This window comes from Ursus maritimus, unplaced genomic scaffold (genome assembly GCF_017311325.1).
Source record: "Ursus maritimus isolate PB19 unplaced genomic scaffold, ASM1731132v1 scaffold_3, whole genome shotgun sequence".
NCBI classification, from domain to species: domain Eukaryota; kingdom Metazoa; phylum Chordata; class Mammalia; order Carnivora; family Ursidae; genus Ursus; species Ursus maritimus.
Window position 1 is genome coordinate 96297414 of NW_024425563.1, and position 15756 is coordinate 96313169.

The 15756-nt window shown below is 49.2% G+C and overlaps 1 protein-coding gene across 1 annotated transcript in view; it reads left to right on the top strand.

Moving 5' to 3' along the window:
- The window catches only part of ABCA13 (ATP binding cassette subfamily A member 13), a 369975-nt gene that overhangs the window by 35600 nt on the left and 318619 nt on the right, over positions 1-15756 (top strand). Inside the window, 5 exon segments of the mRNA XM_040644577.1 lie at positions 1569-1723; positions 4729-4757; positions 6639-6802; positions 9026-9156; positions 14050-14183. Coding sequence (XP_040500511.1) covers positions 1569-1723; positions 4729-4757; positions 6639-6802; positions 9026-9156; positions 14050-14183 — 613 coding nt within the window.

The window sequence follows — 15756 nt, forward strand, 5'->3', positions numbered from 1 at the left end:
CCGCTCCGACCACCCCTGCTGGCAAAGGCCAGGGGACCCTCCTCCAGAAGCACGTGTGATTATACAGGTGACTGGTCTCCTGGGATGGGTCCTGGTATTTTCCTCTGAGGTCACTGCTCTGACGGACGATATTGCTTCTGTAGTTTACGTCTGTTGTCTGCTAGCGGTGAGATTACTCAAAGCTAAACAAAATCAAAGGCAACTAGAAAACCAACCGCGTGTTTCTCCCACATGTGACAAAGGGAAGGGATGCTATCTTTAAAACCCCAGTAAAGAAAACAGTGAACATCGCCATCGAAAATGGGACAGAGGCTTGAATATCCAGCCCGCCTTGGACCCCCTCCTGACTGCAGACACCCCTGCCACCCTGGGAAAGGGCTCTCTGGCCTCTGTCCTGGTGTCCACGCGGCATCGGGAATGTGGGCCTCAGGGACACCCCCACGTCTGCCCTGCACAGCTGTCCTGCTGTCTTGGGGTGGAGACCCCCCTCCCACCACTACCCTGGATGTCCTGCGTCCTTCCCTCTCCCCAAAACCCCTGTCTTCATGCCTGGGATTTGTCCTATCAAGTGTGCAAGATGTGCAGACGTGGAAATCACCACCTGGCGAGCTCTTTGCTGTCTCGGAATTGGGTCACCCTGGAAGGGGCTGTCCCTCTGGGGGCAGCAGTCAGCAAGGCCCAGGGGTCGAAGCCTCAGAAATATAGAGAATAAAAGGGGTGTGGCATCACACGCCCCAGAAGTTCATTCAAGGTCCTCTCAGTCTACTTCCAGAGGATGTGAGTCTGTCCATCTCTTTCTTTCTCCAAAGCCTGGTCCCTTCCATCCTGTCCTCCTGAACCCTGCCTGCACCCCACAGTCAGAGGGCTCTTCTGGAATTGAAAGGAGACCCCGTTGTCCCTGGCGAAGCCTGTCCCAGCCCCCCCTGCTCTGGTGCCCACGCGGGGTCCTTCCCTTTGCACCTGCTCCCTCTGCCAGCACAGCCCCGGCCCCCAGTGTTTCTGTGGCTGGCCCCCAGTCTTTCTGTGGCTGGCCGCTTCGTGATTCAGATTTCAGCCCGAGAGGCCCAGGGAGGAGGTGTAGCCTCCCCTCAGTCCTGCCTAAGCGACCCCTGGACACAGACCTTCCCCTTCCCTCCCCAGCTCCTCACCCCACTGTCGTTCTGGCAGCTTCTCTCTGGACCACTGTCTGAAGACACACCTGTCGCCTCCCACCTATGTCCTCTGCACGCAGGGCCCGGGCTGGTCACGGGGTCACGTTCCCAGCACCTCTCCTAGGATGTGCAATGCGACAAGTGCTGAGTAAACCAGACACGTGGAGCTAACACACAGATAGAGTGGTTGAGCGTCACAGATGATAGATTGAGGACAACATTCTAATTTCCAGTTGGCGGAGATTTTTGTAAAGTGATCATTTCCCTTCCAGATCAAGGTCACGGAGAGAGGGCTCTGCAGGGTAGGCCAGGTTAGTTGAGAGCACGTTGGCGCTGGGTCTCGAGAACCTTAGAAACGCCCAAGAAATGGGATCCTGTGCGGGGCGTCCCTGTGATATTCATTCCACTTCTCTGAAGTTCGTCTAGGTTCCGGGCTGCAGCTGGTCGGCACGAGAAGGTCAAGGACCTGGCCTTCCTGGAAGAGATCCAGGACCTTGCCGAGGAACTTTGGGAAATCTTGGACAAGGCAAAAATCCTACAGGAACTGTGGGCAAGAAGATCCAAGGCTCCAGGCAAGTCAGTCTCTACCTGGACTCGGGCTGAGCGGGGCCCACGGAGGCGGAGCGCCCAGAAAGTCCTTAAGATCCTGTTGATGCGTTAGTTTGCCTTTTGGTACCAGGTTGTGGGATTGTGGGGCTTGGAAAGAGCCGCGCCCTCCGTGCGTGAGGCCCAGCACGTGGCACTGCTTGCGAGGCCGTATGCCTACCACCTCCCGCCCGGGAAGGGGCCGGAGCAGGTGCAACCTTCGGAGGGGCCGCTCGCCGTCCTTGCGGTCTCTGCAGCACGTGCACACACGCACGTTCTCCTGATTCCTTCTCCCTCCTTCTGGTCGAGTTGGATCGGTCTTTCAATGTTAGTGATGCTTCAAGGTCCTTGAGAATTAGCTTGCTTTTTTTTTTCTCTCTCTTTTTTAAAGCTCTTTATTAAGGTATAATTGTCAAACAATAAATTGCAAGTTTGAAGTATACAATTACGTACACACACACACGACACACACACACACACACGAACCCATAATCAAGGTGATGAAAATATCACTCGCCCCAAAGTTTTCCTAGTGCCCTTATATAACCTCTCCTTCCTGCCCCTTTCTGCTCAGCCCTTTTGAGGATTAGCTGGCTTGGCAGACAAACCTTTTGGGCTATGGGGCCCGATCCGTCTGTTCCTTAGGAAGCATGCCCACGTCCTATCTGTGACAGAGGAGAATTGGAGACGAAGCTCATGGAGCCTGGCTCAGCAGTGGGGAGGCGTGGGCCGTGAGAGAGGCCACCCCCTTCTGCTCCCAACATGCCCTGGCTGTCAGCTGGAGCCCCAGCCCCCTCCCCCGGCCCCTCCCCGATCCCGTAAACACTATCCCACCCTCCGCCCCGTGCTATCACATTTTAGTTGAGTTACACTGGAGTTTCAGGGAAACAGTCAACAAGTCTGTAGTATAAGCATGTCTCCAAGATGATGTACTTAGAGTGAAAAAGTATCCGTTGTTTACCCGACATTCAAATTTCACCGGCCACCCTGTGCTTTCATTTGCGAAATCTGGCAACTCTAAGGACCCGCCTCAGGGGTTCTCTTTATAGAGTTGTGACCTTTTCGTGGATTATATACGAGGGGATGGAATGAAGAGCCTGATCGGAGAATGGACCATGAGGTGACACCGCGTGTTGTTTCTGAGAGAGAAAACAACCCCCGTGCAGGGCAGGGCAGGGCAAGGTGGGGTGGGTTTCAGCACCCACCCACATGCATCCGCAAAAGACCAGATCCCTTCAGACTCCAGGTGCTGGAGTTCCTACGTTAGGCACTATCACGAGATCATTCCACTTTTATAAAATGCGGGGTTCAAATGACGTTTTCAATATTGTGTGAAACACAGAAGTGATTTTTTTTTAAAGTAGGCTTCACACCCAGCGTGGAACCCAATGCAGGGCTTGAACTCACACCCCTGAGATCAAGACCTGAGGTGAGATCAAGAGTCAGATGCTCAACCGACTGAGCCACCCAGGCCCCCCAAGAACTAATACTTTTTTTCGAGAAGAACTTTTATCTCCATGTTGTTTTCAGTTTGTTGCTGTTTGAGCCACTTTCCATGGCGGACGTGCCAGAGAAAACCCGTACCTTCACGCTTGACACTTCCTCACCCAGACGTGTGGGTTTGCCACGCCAAGTGGGCTCCAGTGGTGTCCTGTCATTTACTTCAGTTCTGACGCAACCACCTGGTGTGACTCACACCCCACTTCAGACCCCCAGTTGCAAGTAGTGAGTCTCCAGGCACCCACAGTTTTGTTTGATCTGACTACAAATCAGAGGTTCCCACGACCCCCTCTTGGGGTTTGATTAATTTGCTAGAATGGCCCATAGAACTCCAGCGGGTTTATTCTTTTTTTTTTTTTTTTTATGATTATATTTGTTTGTCAGACAGAGAGCAAGAGCACGAGAGCCCGCAAGCAGGGGGAGCAGCAGAGGGAGAGGGAGAAGCAGACTCCCCGCTGAGCAGGGAGCCAGATGTGGGACTCGATCCCAGGGCCCTGAGACCATAACCTGAGCTGAAGGCAGACGCTTCACCGACTGAGCCCCCCAGGCGCCCCCTTACTGGTTTTTTATAAGAAATTATAAAGGGTACAGAGGGACAGCAGATGAAGCATATAGGTCCGGAAGGGTTCTTCTGTTCCCGTTGAATTGGGGTGCACCACCCTCCCAGCACGCAGATGCGTTCACCAACCAGACGCACTCTGACGCCCAACTTTTGGGGTTTTTCTGGTGGTTCCATTAGGTTGGTGTAACTGATGAGATTAGTTCAATCTCCAACCCCCTCCCCAACCTGCAGTCAAGGGCGTGGGGCTGAATCACGCACGGTCTTTCTGGGGGACTGGTCCTCACCCTGACCCTATCTGTCCTCCCCCCAAACCCCCAGGCATCTCATCAGCACACAAAAGACACTCTTATCAGTCCAGAAATTCCCAAAGTCTTCCAGGCTCTCCTGTCAGGGACTGGGGACCAAAAGCAGATATAACAAAAGATGCTCCTGTCACCCCATCACCCCAGAAATCCGAGGGCAGAGACCAGTCTGTGTATTTCTTACCGTGTCCCACTGTGACTCCGCGGAGAATCTGAAAAATTGTAACTTCGCTCTTCTTGGCCTCTTTGAGCTTTTTCTTTCTCTCTCTTTCTTTCTCCTTTCCTCCCCTCTCCCTGTCCCCCTTCCTTTCTTTTTCCCCTCCCCTCCTGTCCCCTCCTTTCCTTTTCTCTTTTCTCTCTCTTTTCCTTTCTTTTCTTTTCTTTTCTTTTCTTTTCTTTTCTCTTTTCTTTTCTTTTCTTTTCTTTCTGTCATTTCCCGGGCATCCAGAAAATTTGCTTTGCAAATCCGGAGTGACCGTGTCCTTCAGACTTGCTCCCCAGTTTGGGTGTCCTCGAGTTTTGGGCCGGGATTTGTGATAGCTGACTTGATTTTAGAACTAAAACAGGGGCCTGGCAAATGCTTTCTGATTGCTTATTGAACTAATATCTGAAATCTCTTTTTTCGTAGATTCTTCTCCCAGCTCCAGTTTTTTAGCTGTAAGTATTGTAACAAAAATTTGAACCTAAGCACTGGTTTTTATTTTATTTTTCAAATACTTTTTTTTTTTTGAAGTCATCTCTATGCCCAATGTGGGCCTCGAACTCACGACCCAGAGATCAAGAGTCACGGCTTCACCGACTGAGCTGGCCAGGCGTCCCCAAACACTTCTTTCTAATGATTTGTTTTTAGCAACACTGTATCTGAGACAGCCAGAGTCCCTCAAGAGATGGGTTGAAAGGCGAATTTTAATTTTCTCAAGCGAGACTCTGGACTGGGCCTGCTGAGGGCTGGAACCCTGGGCGTGAGGGCCCAGAGCCCAGACCTAGGCCTGTCCTCCCAGAGATGACACGGGGGGTCAGGGTGTGACTCCGCTGGGGGAGCTCAGTGGCTCAGGGGTGCTCTGGAGCCCCACGCTCGGTTTTCACTTTGCCATAGCTAGCGTGTGGTATGGAAAGCTCAGGCATCTAGAATGTTCCGAAGTGTCTGTACCACATGCCAGGCACGGATGGCTGCCTTCTGACCAAGCCATCCATGCTGTTGGAATATGATTTTCTTCCTGTTTTTCCCACAGCCCCGTTTCGGTCCTGCCCTGGCGCCCAGGCTCGCTTTTAAGCAGCTGGTTCATGGCTTCAGTGAGATGGATTCTATCACCCCTTCCCCACACCTTTGCCTGGGGAGGAAGCCCTTCCCACTTCTACCCATTGGAATACACATTTTTAATTCTTTTTTTTTTTTTTTTTAAGATTTTTTATTTATTCATTCGACAGAGATAGAGACAGCCAGAGAGAGAGGGAACACAAGCAGGGGGAGTGGGAGAGGAAGAAGCAGGCTCATAGCAGAGGAGCCTGATGTGGGGCTTGATCCCATAACGTCGGGATCACGCCCTGAGCCGAAGGCAGACGCTTAACCGCTGTGCCACCCAGGCGCCCCCACATTTTTAATTCTTAACTTCCAGTCTCACTTTTAAAATTTGTTTTATTTTTTGAAATTTAAAAAAAAGATTTTATTTATTTGTTTGAGAGAGAGCGAGAGAGAGAGAGAGCAAGAGAGCAAGCACGAGCAGGGGGCAGAGGCAGAAGCAGACACCCCAGTGAGCAGGGAGCCCGACATGGGACTTGATCCCAGGACCCTGAGATCATGACCTGAACCAAAGGCAGCGGCTTAACTGACTGAGCCCACCCAGGTGCCCCTGCTCTCATTTTTTTAAAAGCTGAAGTTTACTTATTTATTTTTTTTACTAATCTCTATACCCATCCTGGGGCTCGAACTCATAACCCCTGGTCTTCCAACTGAGCCAGACAGGTGGCCCCACATTTTTTTTTTTCTTTTTAATCCAAGAGGAAGAAATCTGGTCTGTAGTTTCTTATTCCCTGGCTGTGTTGTCGAAATGTTCTTTTAGCTGTGATTTTAAATTTTCCTTCCTCCAGACCAAGGCTCTGTGATTGTGCCATGAAAAACAGTGGTGGGGAAGCGGGAGATAGGGATCTTGCCCAGAGGGAGTCCAGTATTTAATTATTCACGCTGTGTTTCCGATAGGGGTGAGTTCAGCTGCACCAACAGAAAACCTTCAGATAAGAGTAGGTTGTCCATTTTTATTCCTATCTGAACAACTGAGCATTTATTTCCAAGTCTCAAGATCTTAGACGGTGACGTAGCTTGCTACGAAAACAGACCTCTACCTCTCTGTCCCTGCCCATAGCGTCACGATCTTTAAAATCCCAACCCAATGGGATGATCCTCAAATCTCGTCTGTTCAAAGTAGTGACGTGCCAGGCGTGTTCTCTACCACCTGACGTTCCGGCAGCCAACCCAGCCCCACTGCTGCTTCAATCACGAACGACACGGACGGGGGAACTCTTGGTATTTTTTCCTAACAGATGGATCTCAATAAGACCGAGGAGGTGATCTCGAAATTGGAAAAACTCCACCAGCAGCCCCACATCTGGAATTTTCTACTTCTTCTGCCGAGACTGTACGCAAACGACATTCGCGTGGGAGACCGCATCCGTGGCGGGACACAGCTCCTCCAGGCGGCTTTGAAGTAAGTGCGAAAGAGAAATCTAACCAATAATAGGTGTGTTGGCTTTTTCCTCCTCCCTTTTTCATGGGCAAGTTGGTATTTCTGGTTGATCTCTTGATTGAGTCAAGAAGGCAATCCGGAATCGCGGCGCCCTGAGACGGCTGGGATTCTTGCTTTTCCACGTCTGTTCCTCGTCTGCAGGTGTGGATATTTTATACAAGGGCAGTCGTGCTGTCCAGAGCCCACTCTCCCTGACTTTGGCAACGTAACGTCACATCTTTAACATTTCACACATTCCCCTTGTCTTCAGTGGTCATTTTTATTATGATTACTTTTTTTTAAGATTTTAATTTTAAGTAACCTCTATGCCCAACGTGGGGCTTGAACTTATAATGCTGAGGTCAAGAGTCCCATGCTCTTGACCAAGCACCCCCTCAAACGATCATTTTTAATGGTTGCTATTTTATTTTATTGCATTTTATTTTATTTTGAGATTTTACTTCTTTGAGAGAGAGAGCAAGAACGAGCGAGCGAGAGAGAGCATGAATGGGAGGAGGGGCAGAGGGAGAAGCAGGCTCCTTGCTGAGCAGGGAGCCCGATGTGGGACTTGATCTCAGGACCCCAGGATCATGACCCAAGCCGAAGGCAGATGCTTCACTGGCTGAGCCCCCCAGGCACCCCGAGTTCAGAAAATTCTAAATTTTAACATGACTTTCCAAGTTCCGTGTGAAGGAATGGAGGACAATGGAGCGTATTTTGACAGGTTGTTGGTTTCATTTATAACATATATTTGAATATAGTGGGTATGTTTTCACTGGTACCCTTGCTCTCTAGGCCCTGAATATGTTCGCACAGGCAGTGAGTGGGCTCTTGGGAGAGAGAGAATTTGAAATTAGAGGATATCGCCGATGGTTGTGGAACCATATCAGCTCCGGCATTAATTTTACTTCTGTACTTTGCTTTGGTGACACGAGGTCAAGAAAATCTGCATGCAGTCAACTCTACTTCAATTAAAAAAAAACCAACAACTCACAAACCCAACTACCATGCTTTAAAAAGGAAGAAAATTGGCATTAGATTTAGAAATAATTATTTGTGGGATGCCTGGGTGGCTAAGTCGGTGAAGCGTCTGCCTTCAGCTCAGGTCCTGATTCCAGGGTGCTGGGATTGAGTCCCACATTGGGCTCCCTGCTCAGCAGGGAGTCTGCTTGTCCCTCTTCCTCTGCCCCTCCTCCCTGCTCCTGCTCTCTCTCTCAAATAAATAAATAAAATTAAAAAAAAAAGCAACAGGTGTTTGCATGTGGTATCATGCAAACTGGTAATTTATTAGTGGTCTATCTTGTCATCTTAGGAGCCTTCGTCACACAGAGATACTATGAGAGATTTTCCTTAAGGAGAAGCTACCGGGAAATACCCTGCGTGATGCACAGCTTATGTATTGCTGATCTTGTTGCTAAAATTTAAACCTATTCCTACTTCAGTTGAATGGATTTTCTAGTTTACAAGCTCAATTATTTATCATTATACTTAATACAATTACTTACAAAATAAAACATTTAAGTATTTAAAGACTAACATGAACGCAATATATACGTACCCTTTTTCCGTGAAGCAGGTTGGCGACCACTGATCGTACCCCTGACATCCTCAGATCTGTGGGTTCAGACAGTGGGGGACTGGGGTGCTCGATATTCCAGGAGGGCACCTCTAGAGTTTATTTTTTTATTTTTTATTTTTTAAAGTTTTTATTTATTTGTTTCAGAGAAAGAGAGAGAGGGAGCGCCAGAAAGAGAGAGCATAAGCAGAGGGGAGGGGTAGAGGAAGAGGGAGAGGGAGAAGCAGACTCCCCACTGAGCAGGGAGCCCGACGCAGGGCTCAACTCCAGGACCCTGAGATCATGACCTAAGCCGAAGGCAGACGCTTAACTAACTGAGCCCCCCAGGTGCCCCAGTGTTTAAACTGATGACCTGAGCTTGAAGCAGCCAGGCTGTCTTCCCATGTTCCTTTTGGAGGGGACAACACCTTGCACCCCGGCCAGACTTGCCAGCTGCCCAAGTGAACATTGGTCCCTAGTGCAGAGAGTCAGGGCCACATTTGAAGCCACGGTGAGAGCTGGTAGGTCCGTGGTCTGGCCACATCCTGCAGAGGGCTGGGACTTGGCTGGCGGGTCACAAGTAAGTCTGAGTCCATTGAGCTCGGTTCGCAAAGCCAGCTCATGTTGCTTTGGTTTTCTCTTGGTTCCAGTTCCTTGGCAACTTTGGAAGAGTTAGACTGGCTGCCACTCAACCACACTTTCTCCACGGTTTCTGAAATCGTGCTGAATGTGACCATTTCGATGCTGACGTTTCTGCAGGAGCACGGCGTGGGTGCCGCTGGTATGTACCCAGGGGCTCGTGTGAACTGTCCAGTGTTCCCCTGATTATGTTTATTGACAGCCACCGTAGAGCTAACATGCCGTTCAAAAATGATTTAATGAAAATGTCAATGCAAAGAGGAATCCATTGTTTCTGTTACTAAAAGGTGGAAGTAGGCTGAAAATTTGGAATTCAAACCTGAATTTGACTTTCTACCATTATCGAAACTGTGTGGCCACTGCTCATAAATGGGTTCTTTTTAATTAAAAAATGATTGATTTTTAAATTCTTTACTTGATGTCCTCCAAGGTTAGACCTATCATTGGTTCTATGATTTGAATCTTTCCTCTCTTCTATGCTCCTATTTGGAAATATTTGGAAAAAATATTTGAAAAATAGGAGAGCTGGTGAGAAGAGGCACATGGATGTGGATTTAGAAAGCTCACGAGCTAAACAGACAGACCCCTTCCACAGAGAAGGGGATGGAATTCCTTAGCTCTATTTTTTTTTTTTTAAGATTTTATTTATTTGACAGAGAGAGACACGGCGAGAGAGGGAACACAAGCAGGTGGAGTGGGAGAGAAAGAAGCAGGCTTCCCACTGAGCAGGGAGCCCAACGCAGGGCTCGATCCTAGGATCCTGGGATCATGACCTGAGCTGAAGGCAGACACTTAACGACTGAGCCACCCAGGCGCCCCTCTTAGCTCTATTCTTGACCCACAATGTTCTTTCTTTCTTTCATCAAAGATTTATTCTATTTTATTTGGTGTTGACAAATGAAATTATATATATATATATATTTTTTTAAGGTTTGTTTATTTAAGTAATCTCTACACCCATCATGGTGCTTGAACTCACCACCCTGAGATCATGGTACTTGAACTCACCACCCTGAGATCAAGGAACTCTTCAGACTGAGCCAGCCAGACGCCCTTAAAATTGTTTATGTTTAAAGGGTACAATGTGGTGGTTTGAGACACATATACATTGTTCAGTTGTTACCACGCTGGAGTTAATGAGCTGGTCTCTCACCTCCCATAGTTAGTTACCTCTCCTTTGGTGAGAACACTTCAGATCTCTTAGCAAATTTCAAGTATATGATACAGATTTATTAACTGTAGTCACCATGCTGTACATCAGATCTCCAGAATTTATTTGCCTTATAACTAAGTTTGTACCCTTTGACCAGTATCTCCCCACTTTCCCACTGCCCAGCCCCATGTAGCCACTCTTCTACTCAGTGTTCAGGGTATTATTTCTTGAATTACCAACTGGACCTGAACATTTCACTTTTAATTCTTTCTTTTTCTCTATTTCTATCTCTTTCTGTAAGGGAAATTCAGGGAGCAGACTATGGAGTTAGAATTCATACACTCATCTGTCCATCATTCATCTACCCATCTACCCACCCACCCATCTGTCCACACATCCATCCATCCATCCACCCACCCACCTATCCACCCACCCACACATTTATCCACTCACCTATCTACCCATCCACCCACCCACCCACCCATCTATCTATCCATCCATCCATCCATCCATCCATCCATCCATCCATCTCAACATCTGTTCATTCACCCATCCATCCACCTACCCACTCACCCACACTCATCCATCATCTACCCACCCATCTATCTACACATCCATCCATCTATCCATTCATACATCCATTCATTCATCCATCTATCCACCTACTTACCCATTCACACATCTGTCCATTCATCTATCCACACACCCACCCACCCATCCATAATCCACCCATTCATCTATCCATCCACCCACTCATTCTTCCATCCATCCATCCACCCACCCATCCATTTACTCATTACTTATTGAGTATTTTCTATGAACCAAACATTGTCCTATGAGTGGGAATAAAAAACAGAATAACACACAATTTTTACTCTTGGGGAAGTCCTGATTAGTACAGGAGAAGATGTGTCAATAAAGAAAAAGCAAAGCCCACAGAGTAGGGATCTGACATCTTTCTCAGGAAAAGCGTCGAGGAGAGGTTCTGAAGGATGAGTTCTAGTTCATCAAAGACATGAGGGAGTACTGCCAGGAAGACCTGTGTGTGTGAAACTTCTGGCTTTAGCAAGGGCCCCAGTGTTTTATGCCCAGTGTGTCTAGGGCAGTGGGCGATGGCAGGAGGTAATCCAGAAGGAGATCCCGGGCCAGATCACAGAAGAACGCTGGAGCAGTGGTTAGACCTGCATCGTGGACAGACATTCCTGGCGCAGATGTGAGGGCTAGGCTGGAGAGGCAGGCAGGCCTGGGGCCAGGAGCCCAGGATCACATTCTCTCTGCCTGCCCCTTACTCTCGTAGTCTGTCTCCTGACTTATGTCATGAAGTGGTTACGCACAGATTTTTTTGGCTCCTTGGAACAACCTCACGGGACATCCTCCATCCCCTCCAATCACACCTGGGTTCTTCCTGTTGCTGGTGACTCAACGTAGGGAGGAGCCCCCCCTGGGTGGAAGAGCCCCTGTCCTTCGCGGCTCTGCAAGAGGGAAGACTGGTCATCAGTGTCGAATTTGCTTCTCCTGCGGGTGATTCCAGCGGGAGCCACCACTCCTTACCCTCAGAACAGAACCTCCCCAGTGACCTCCGTTGTAACAGAGGCATCAGGAAGCTCAAGTGTTCGTTCATGATCCAAATTACAACAACCCATGTACCTTACTAATGGAAATACAAGTCGAGCTAAGAATGTAATTAAAATAAGCTATTTTCTGACAATTGCCAGGAAGTTGGAGCTGAGGACTGTTACGACAAAGCACCTCGAGGCAATTAAAAACTGCCCTCATTTCTCTTGTCTCCAAGAAAAATCCCTTTGCCTAACGAGCAGATCACGGTGTGTGAAGGGGAAGGGACGTGCCCTGCCAGTGACTTGGGGCCAAGGGCGCAGGCGTGTTCTTCCCTGAAATTGTTAATTCCCGTGATCTGAGCTCGGTCATTCAGCAATGAGTTTCTGAGCCCTGTTGTCTCTCATTGTTCTAGAATGATTTTATAGTTTTATAGCCATCAGTGACTGGCGTCACTGCTTTTCCCCTCCTTTCTAGAATTCTGTGAGTAATCCCGATACATTCTGAGAGCAGTAGAGCGTAACAGTTACAACACAGGGTTGAGGATCAGATCTGGGTTTGAGTCATGACTGAAGCCAGTAGTGTGATGTTGGGTGACTCTCGATGTCTGCTTCCTTCTCCCCCCGATGAGGGTAATTACTACACGTATTTGGTGTTCTGGCTGTGATGTGAGGAACTCAGCAAGGACTGGCAAGGGAAATGCCTGGCCTGAGGCTTGCCTCTTCGACACACAACATATGCCAGTTTAAAATCTCAGAACCAGGGGCGCGTAGGTCACTCAGACTCTTGGTTTTGTCTCGGGTCCCAATCTTGGGATCGTGTGATCGAGCCCTGCGTTGGCCTCTGTGTTTAGTGCAATGTCTGCTTGGGATTCTCTCTCTTCCTCTATCCCTCCCCCCATGTCAAATAAATAAATCTTAAAAAAATAAAATAAAATCTCAGAACCAGACCTTGTCCCCTTTATGCAAAGACAACTAGACTGAGAGCAAGGAATCTCGGATTTCTGGGATCTGCCCCACCTGCAGTGCCTTCCTATAGTTCCCTGTGGCTGGTCCTTCTTTTGTAAGGGGCATGGCTGTGCCTTTCCTGTGGACGCACAGGATTAATTTAAGGGTACCGAGAGGGGGCCCCTGGGTGGCTCAGTCCGTGAAGCGTCTGCCTTTGGCTCAGGTCACGATCCCGCGGTCCTGGGATTGAGCCCCATGTCAGGGTCCCAGCTCGGCGAAGAGCCTGCTTCTCCTTCTCCCTCTGCCAGCTGCTCCCCTTGCTTGTGTTCTCTCTCTCTCTCTGTCAAATAAATAAATAAAATCTTGAAAAAAAAGTAAGGGTACCGAGAGGTCATGCAAGTGTAATGGTCCTGTGGTCCTTTGCACGTGTAGACGCTTAGCGGAGGCTTGTGGGTCATGATCTGAAATAGTGTCACTGCTGGGATTTCAGAGGAAGGCTCACCTCAGAATTTAGGAGCTTTTATGTTTGCAGTGGTCAGGCCATGATCACAGAAATTATGTCAAAATTCGGGGGAGGGGGTCTTGGAATTATATTCTGCACGTGTCGTTTCCAGGTAGTGTTGCTGGGTTATTTGGTACCTAATGAGTTTTATACCTTGATTAACTCTGTTAAGGGACTTTTTATCTATGACCTTAAATAATTTTTGGAAATGCGGTTTTATTTTTATTTTTTAAAGATTTTATTTATTGATTTATTCGAGAGAGAGGCAGAGAGATAGAGCAGGGGTTAGAGCAGAGGGAGCCGGAAGCGCAAACTCCATGCAGGGCTCGAGCCCATGGCCCTGAGATCAGGAGCTGAGCTGAAATCAAGAGCCAGACGCTCAAGTGACCGAGCCAGCCAGGCGCCCCGGCAATGTGGTTTTAAAGACTGCGGTATTTTCTGCTGTGACTTTACTGCCATTTATCCTTTCCCCCCACGCTAGACGCTTAGCGGGTTTTAGTATTTCATCAGTATGAAACCAACGCGATAGCATTGTTGTACATTACTCTTCTTCATGCGTCTGGTTAGCTTTTTCGAGAAAGATTTTTTTAGAAGTGAAATTATTGGGCCCAGTGATTTGAAGTTCCTAAAGCTCTTGAAATATGTTGTCATATTCCTTCTGGAAACTCTGCGATCATGAATACTGCGAGCATGGGCCATCCTTCCGAGCTGTGCGGCCTCCAGAGGCAGCTTCCGTTTGCTTCTGTGACCTGATGGCCTGAATAGCATTTGGTCTCAACTTGTTTTTCCTGTCGGAGTGAACAAGGCGCCATTCTCTGAATCGCGGGTCGCACTGTTGTCGCGTCAACTGACGGGTGTAAACCATCGGTTGCCTTGCAGAGTCCAGATACAACCTGTCCCTGCAGGAGCTGGTGTGGGATCCCCAGAAGGTCCAGGCTGACCTCAAATCCCAATTTGGTTTCGATGAGCTTCGTGCAGAACAAATCCTGAATTACTCAGCTGAATTGCAGGAGGTATGCTTCTCACACTGCCGGGTTTCTCCTTGCGAGTGCTCCTTTGAGGGTGTTCCTGAGGTGGGGGGCGGTGGGATGGGAGAGGCAGCAGGACAGAGAGTCCTCCGCCAGCATCAGAGCTGCTAGGACATGGCAGGCTGGTTTGGCCCTTCTAGAAGTCTCCCTTCCTCTTACCTGGTCATTGTACCCCAGCCCCAAAGTAGTAGGAATAATTAGTAATTCTCGCTCTCTGCACCTGCAGTGCGTCTGGACGGGAGTGAGGGGGTAGGAGTTGCGGGTTCTAGAGGCCCGCTTGGCTTACCAGAAAGGAGCCTCGCTTTCCAAACTGTATAAAATAAAGGGGTTGGACGAGCTGACCGCTGGGGTCCCAGCTCCCCGCTGCTACTCCTGAGGTTCCAGAAAGGTCTTTATCTGCACCTTCCCGTTGTCATTTCCGTGTGTTTGCTGGCACTCCTGCTTTGCATGGGGCAGGATCTGAGAAGTGTGCACCTGTCTCCGTTGGCTGCACGGGTCCCTCCGGGGTGAGGGCCTTGCTGGTCGGGGTCGAGGGACCGGATGTTTGGACAAGACCCACACTCTCCTGCTCGGGTCTTGGTCTGTGCTCAGGGCGTGGGTTTTGCTCACTTCTCTGAGCTCCCTCCACCTGGTACTTCCTGGATGGTACTTTTCACATTTTCACAGCCTACTGTGAGTGTTGCTTTTCACTTCTGGGTTGCCGATCTGTGCCGTGAGTCTGGGGGTCAGCCACTGGCCTCGGCCAGATGCCACTCTTAATGGCTGTGTGTCTGGAAAGTTCCTTCTGCCAGGCAGGTCTCAGGCTTGGCCAGGATGGGTGGGTTTCTGTTCTTATCCCACACCTGACACAATTTCATGAACCACTGACCTTCCGTGGGACTTGGAATTGGGCCCCGTGGCATCTGTCGTGGGCATGAGGAAAGCCAGGTGCCTGATTCTACTCTGCTTTCTCCAGCCTCAGGACCCTGCTTTCTCATTATTTTAGAATATAGTTAGCCTCACATTGCATGGAACCTTTCCCTTAGAAGGGTAAGTATTTCAAGATTAGAATTACAGGGATGTCTCGGTGAAGCGTCTGCCTTCAGCTCAGGTCATGATCCCAGGGTCCTGGGATCAAGTCCCACATCGGGCTCCCTGCTCAGCGGGGAGCCTGCTTCTCCCTCTCCCTCTCCTGCTCCCCCTGCTTTTGTATACACGCACTCTCTCTCTGGCTCCCTCTGTCAAATAAATAAACAAAAACTTAAAAAAAGATTAGAATTACAATTGGTCGGGGAAGTGCACAGAGCAGTCCTCATAGGTATGAGGCTCCCTGGCCGCGGGAACACATTACCACCAGCCCGGGGGCCCCACCCAACACACGTTTATCACCACAGCTCTGGAAGTTGGAAGCCCAAACAGGTGTCCTGGGGCTCAACTCAGGGTGTCTGCGTTCCTTCTGTAGGCTCCAGGGAAGTGCTGTTGTCTTCCCCTCCTAGCTTCTAGAAGCCTCTGTGCACCATGGCTCAGGGTCCCTCTTCCCTCAGGGCAGTGACGAGGGGCTGTTTTTCTCACAAGGTGT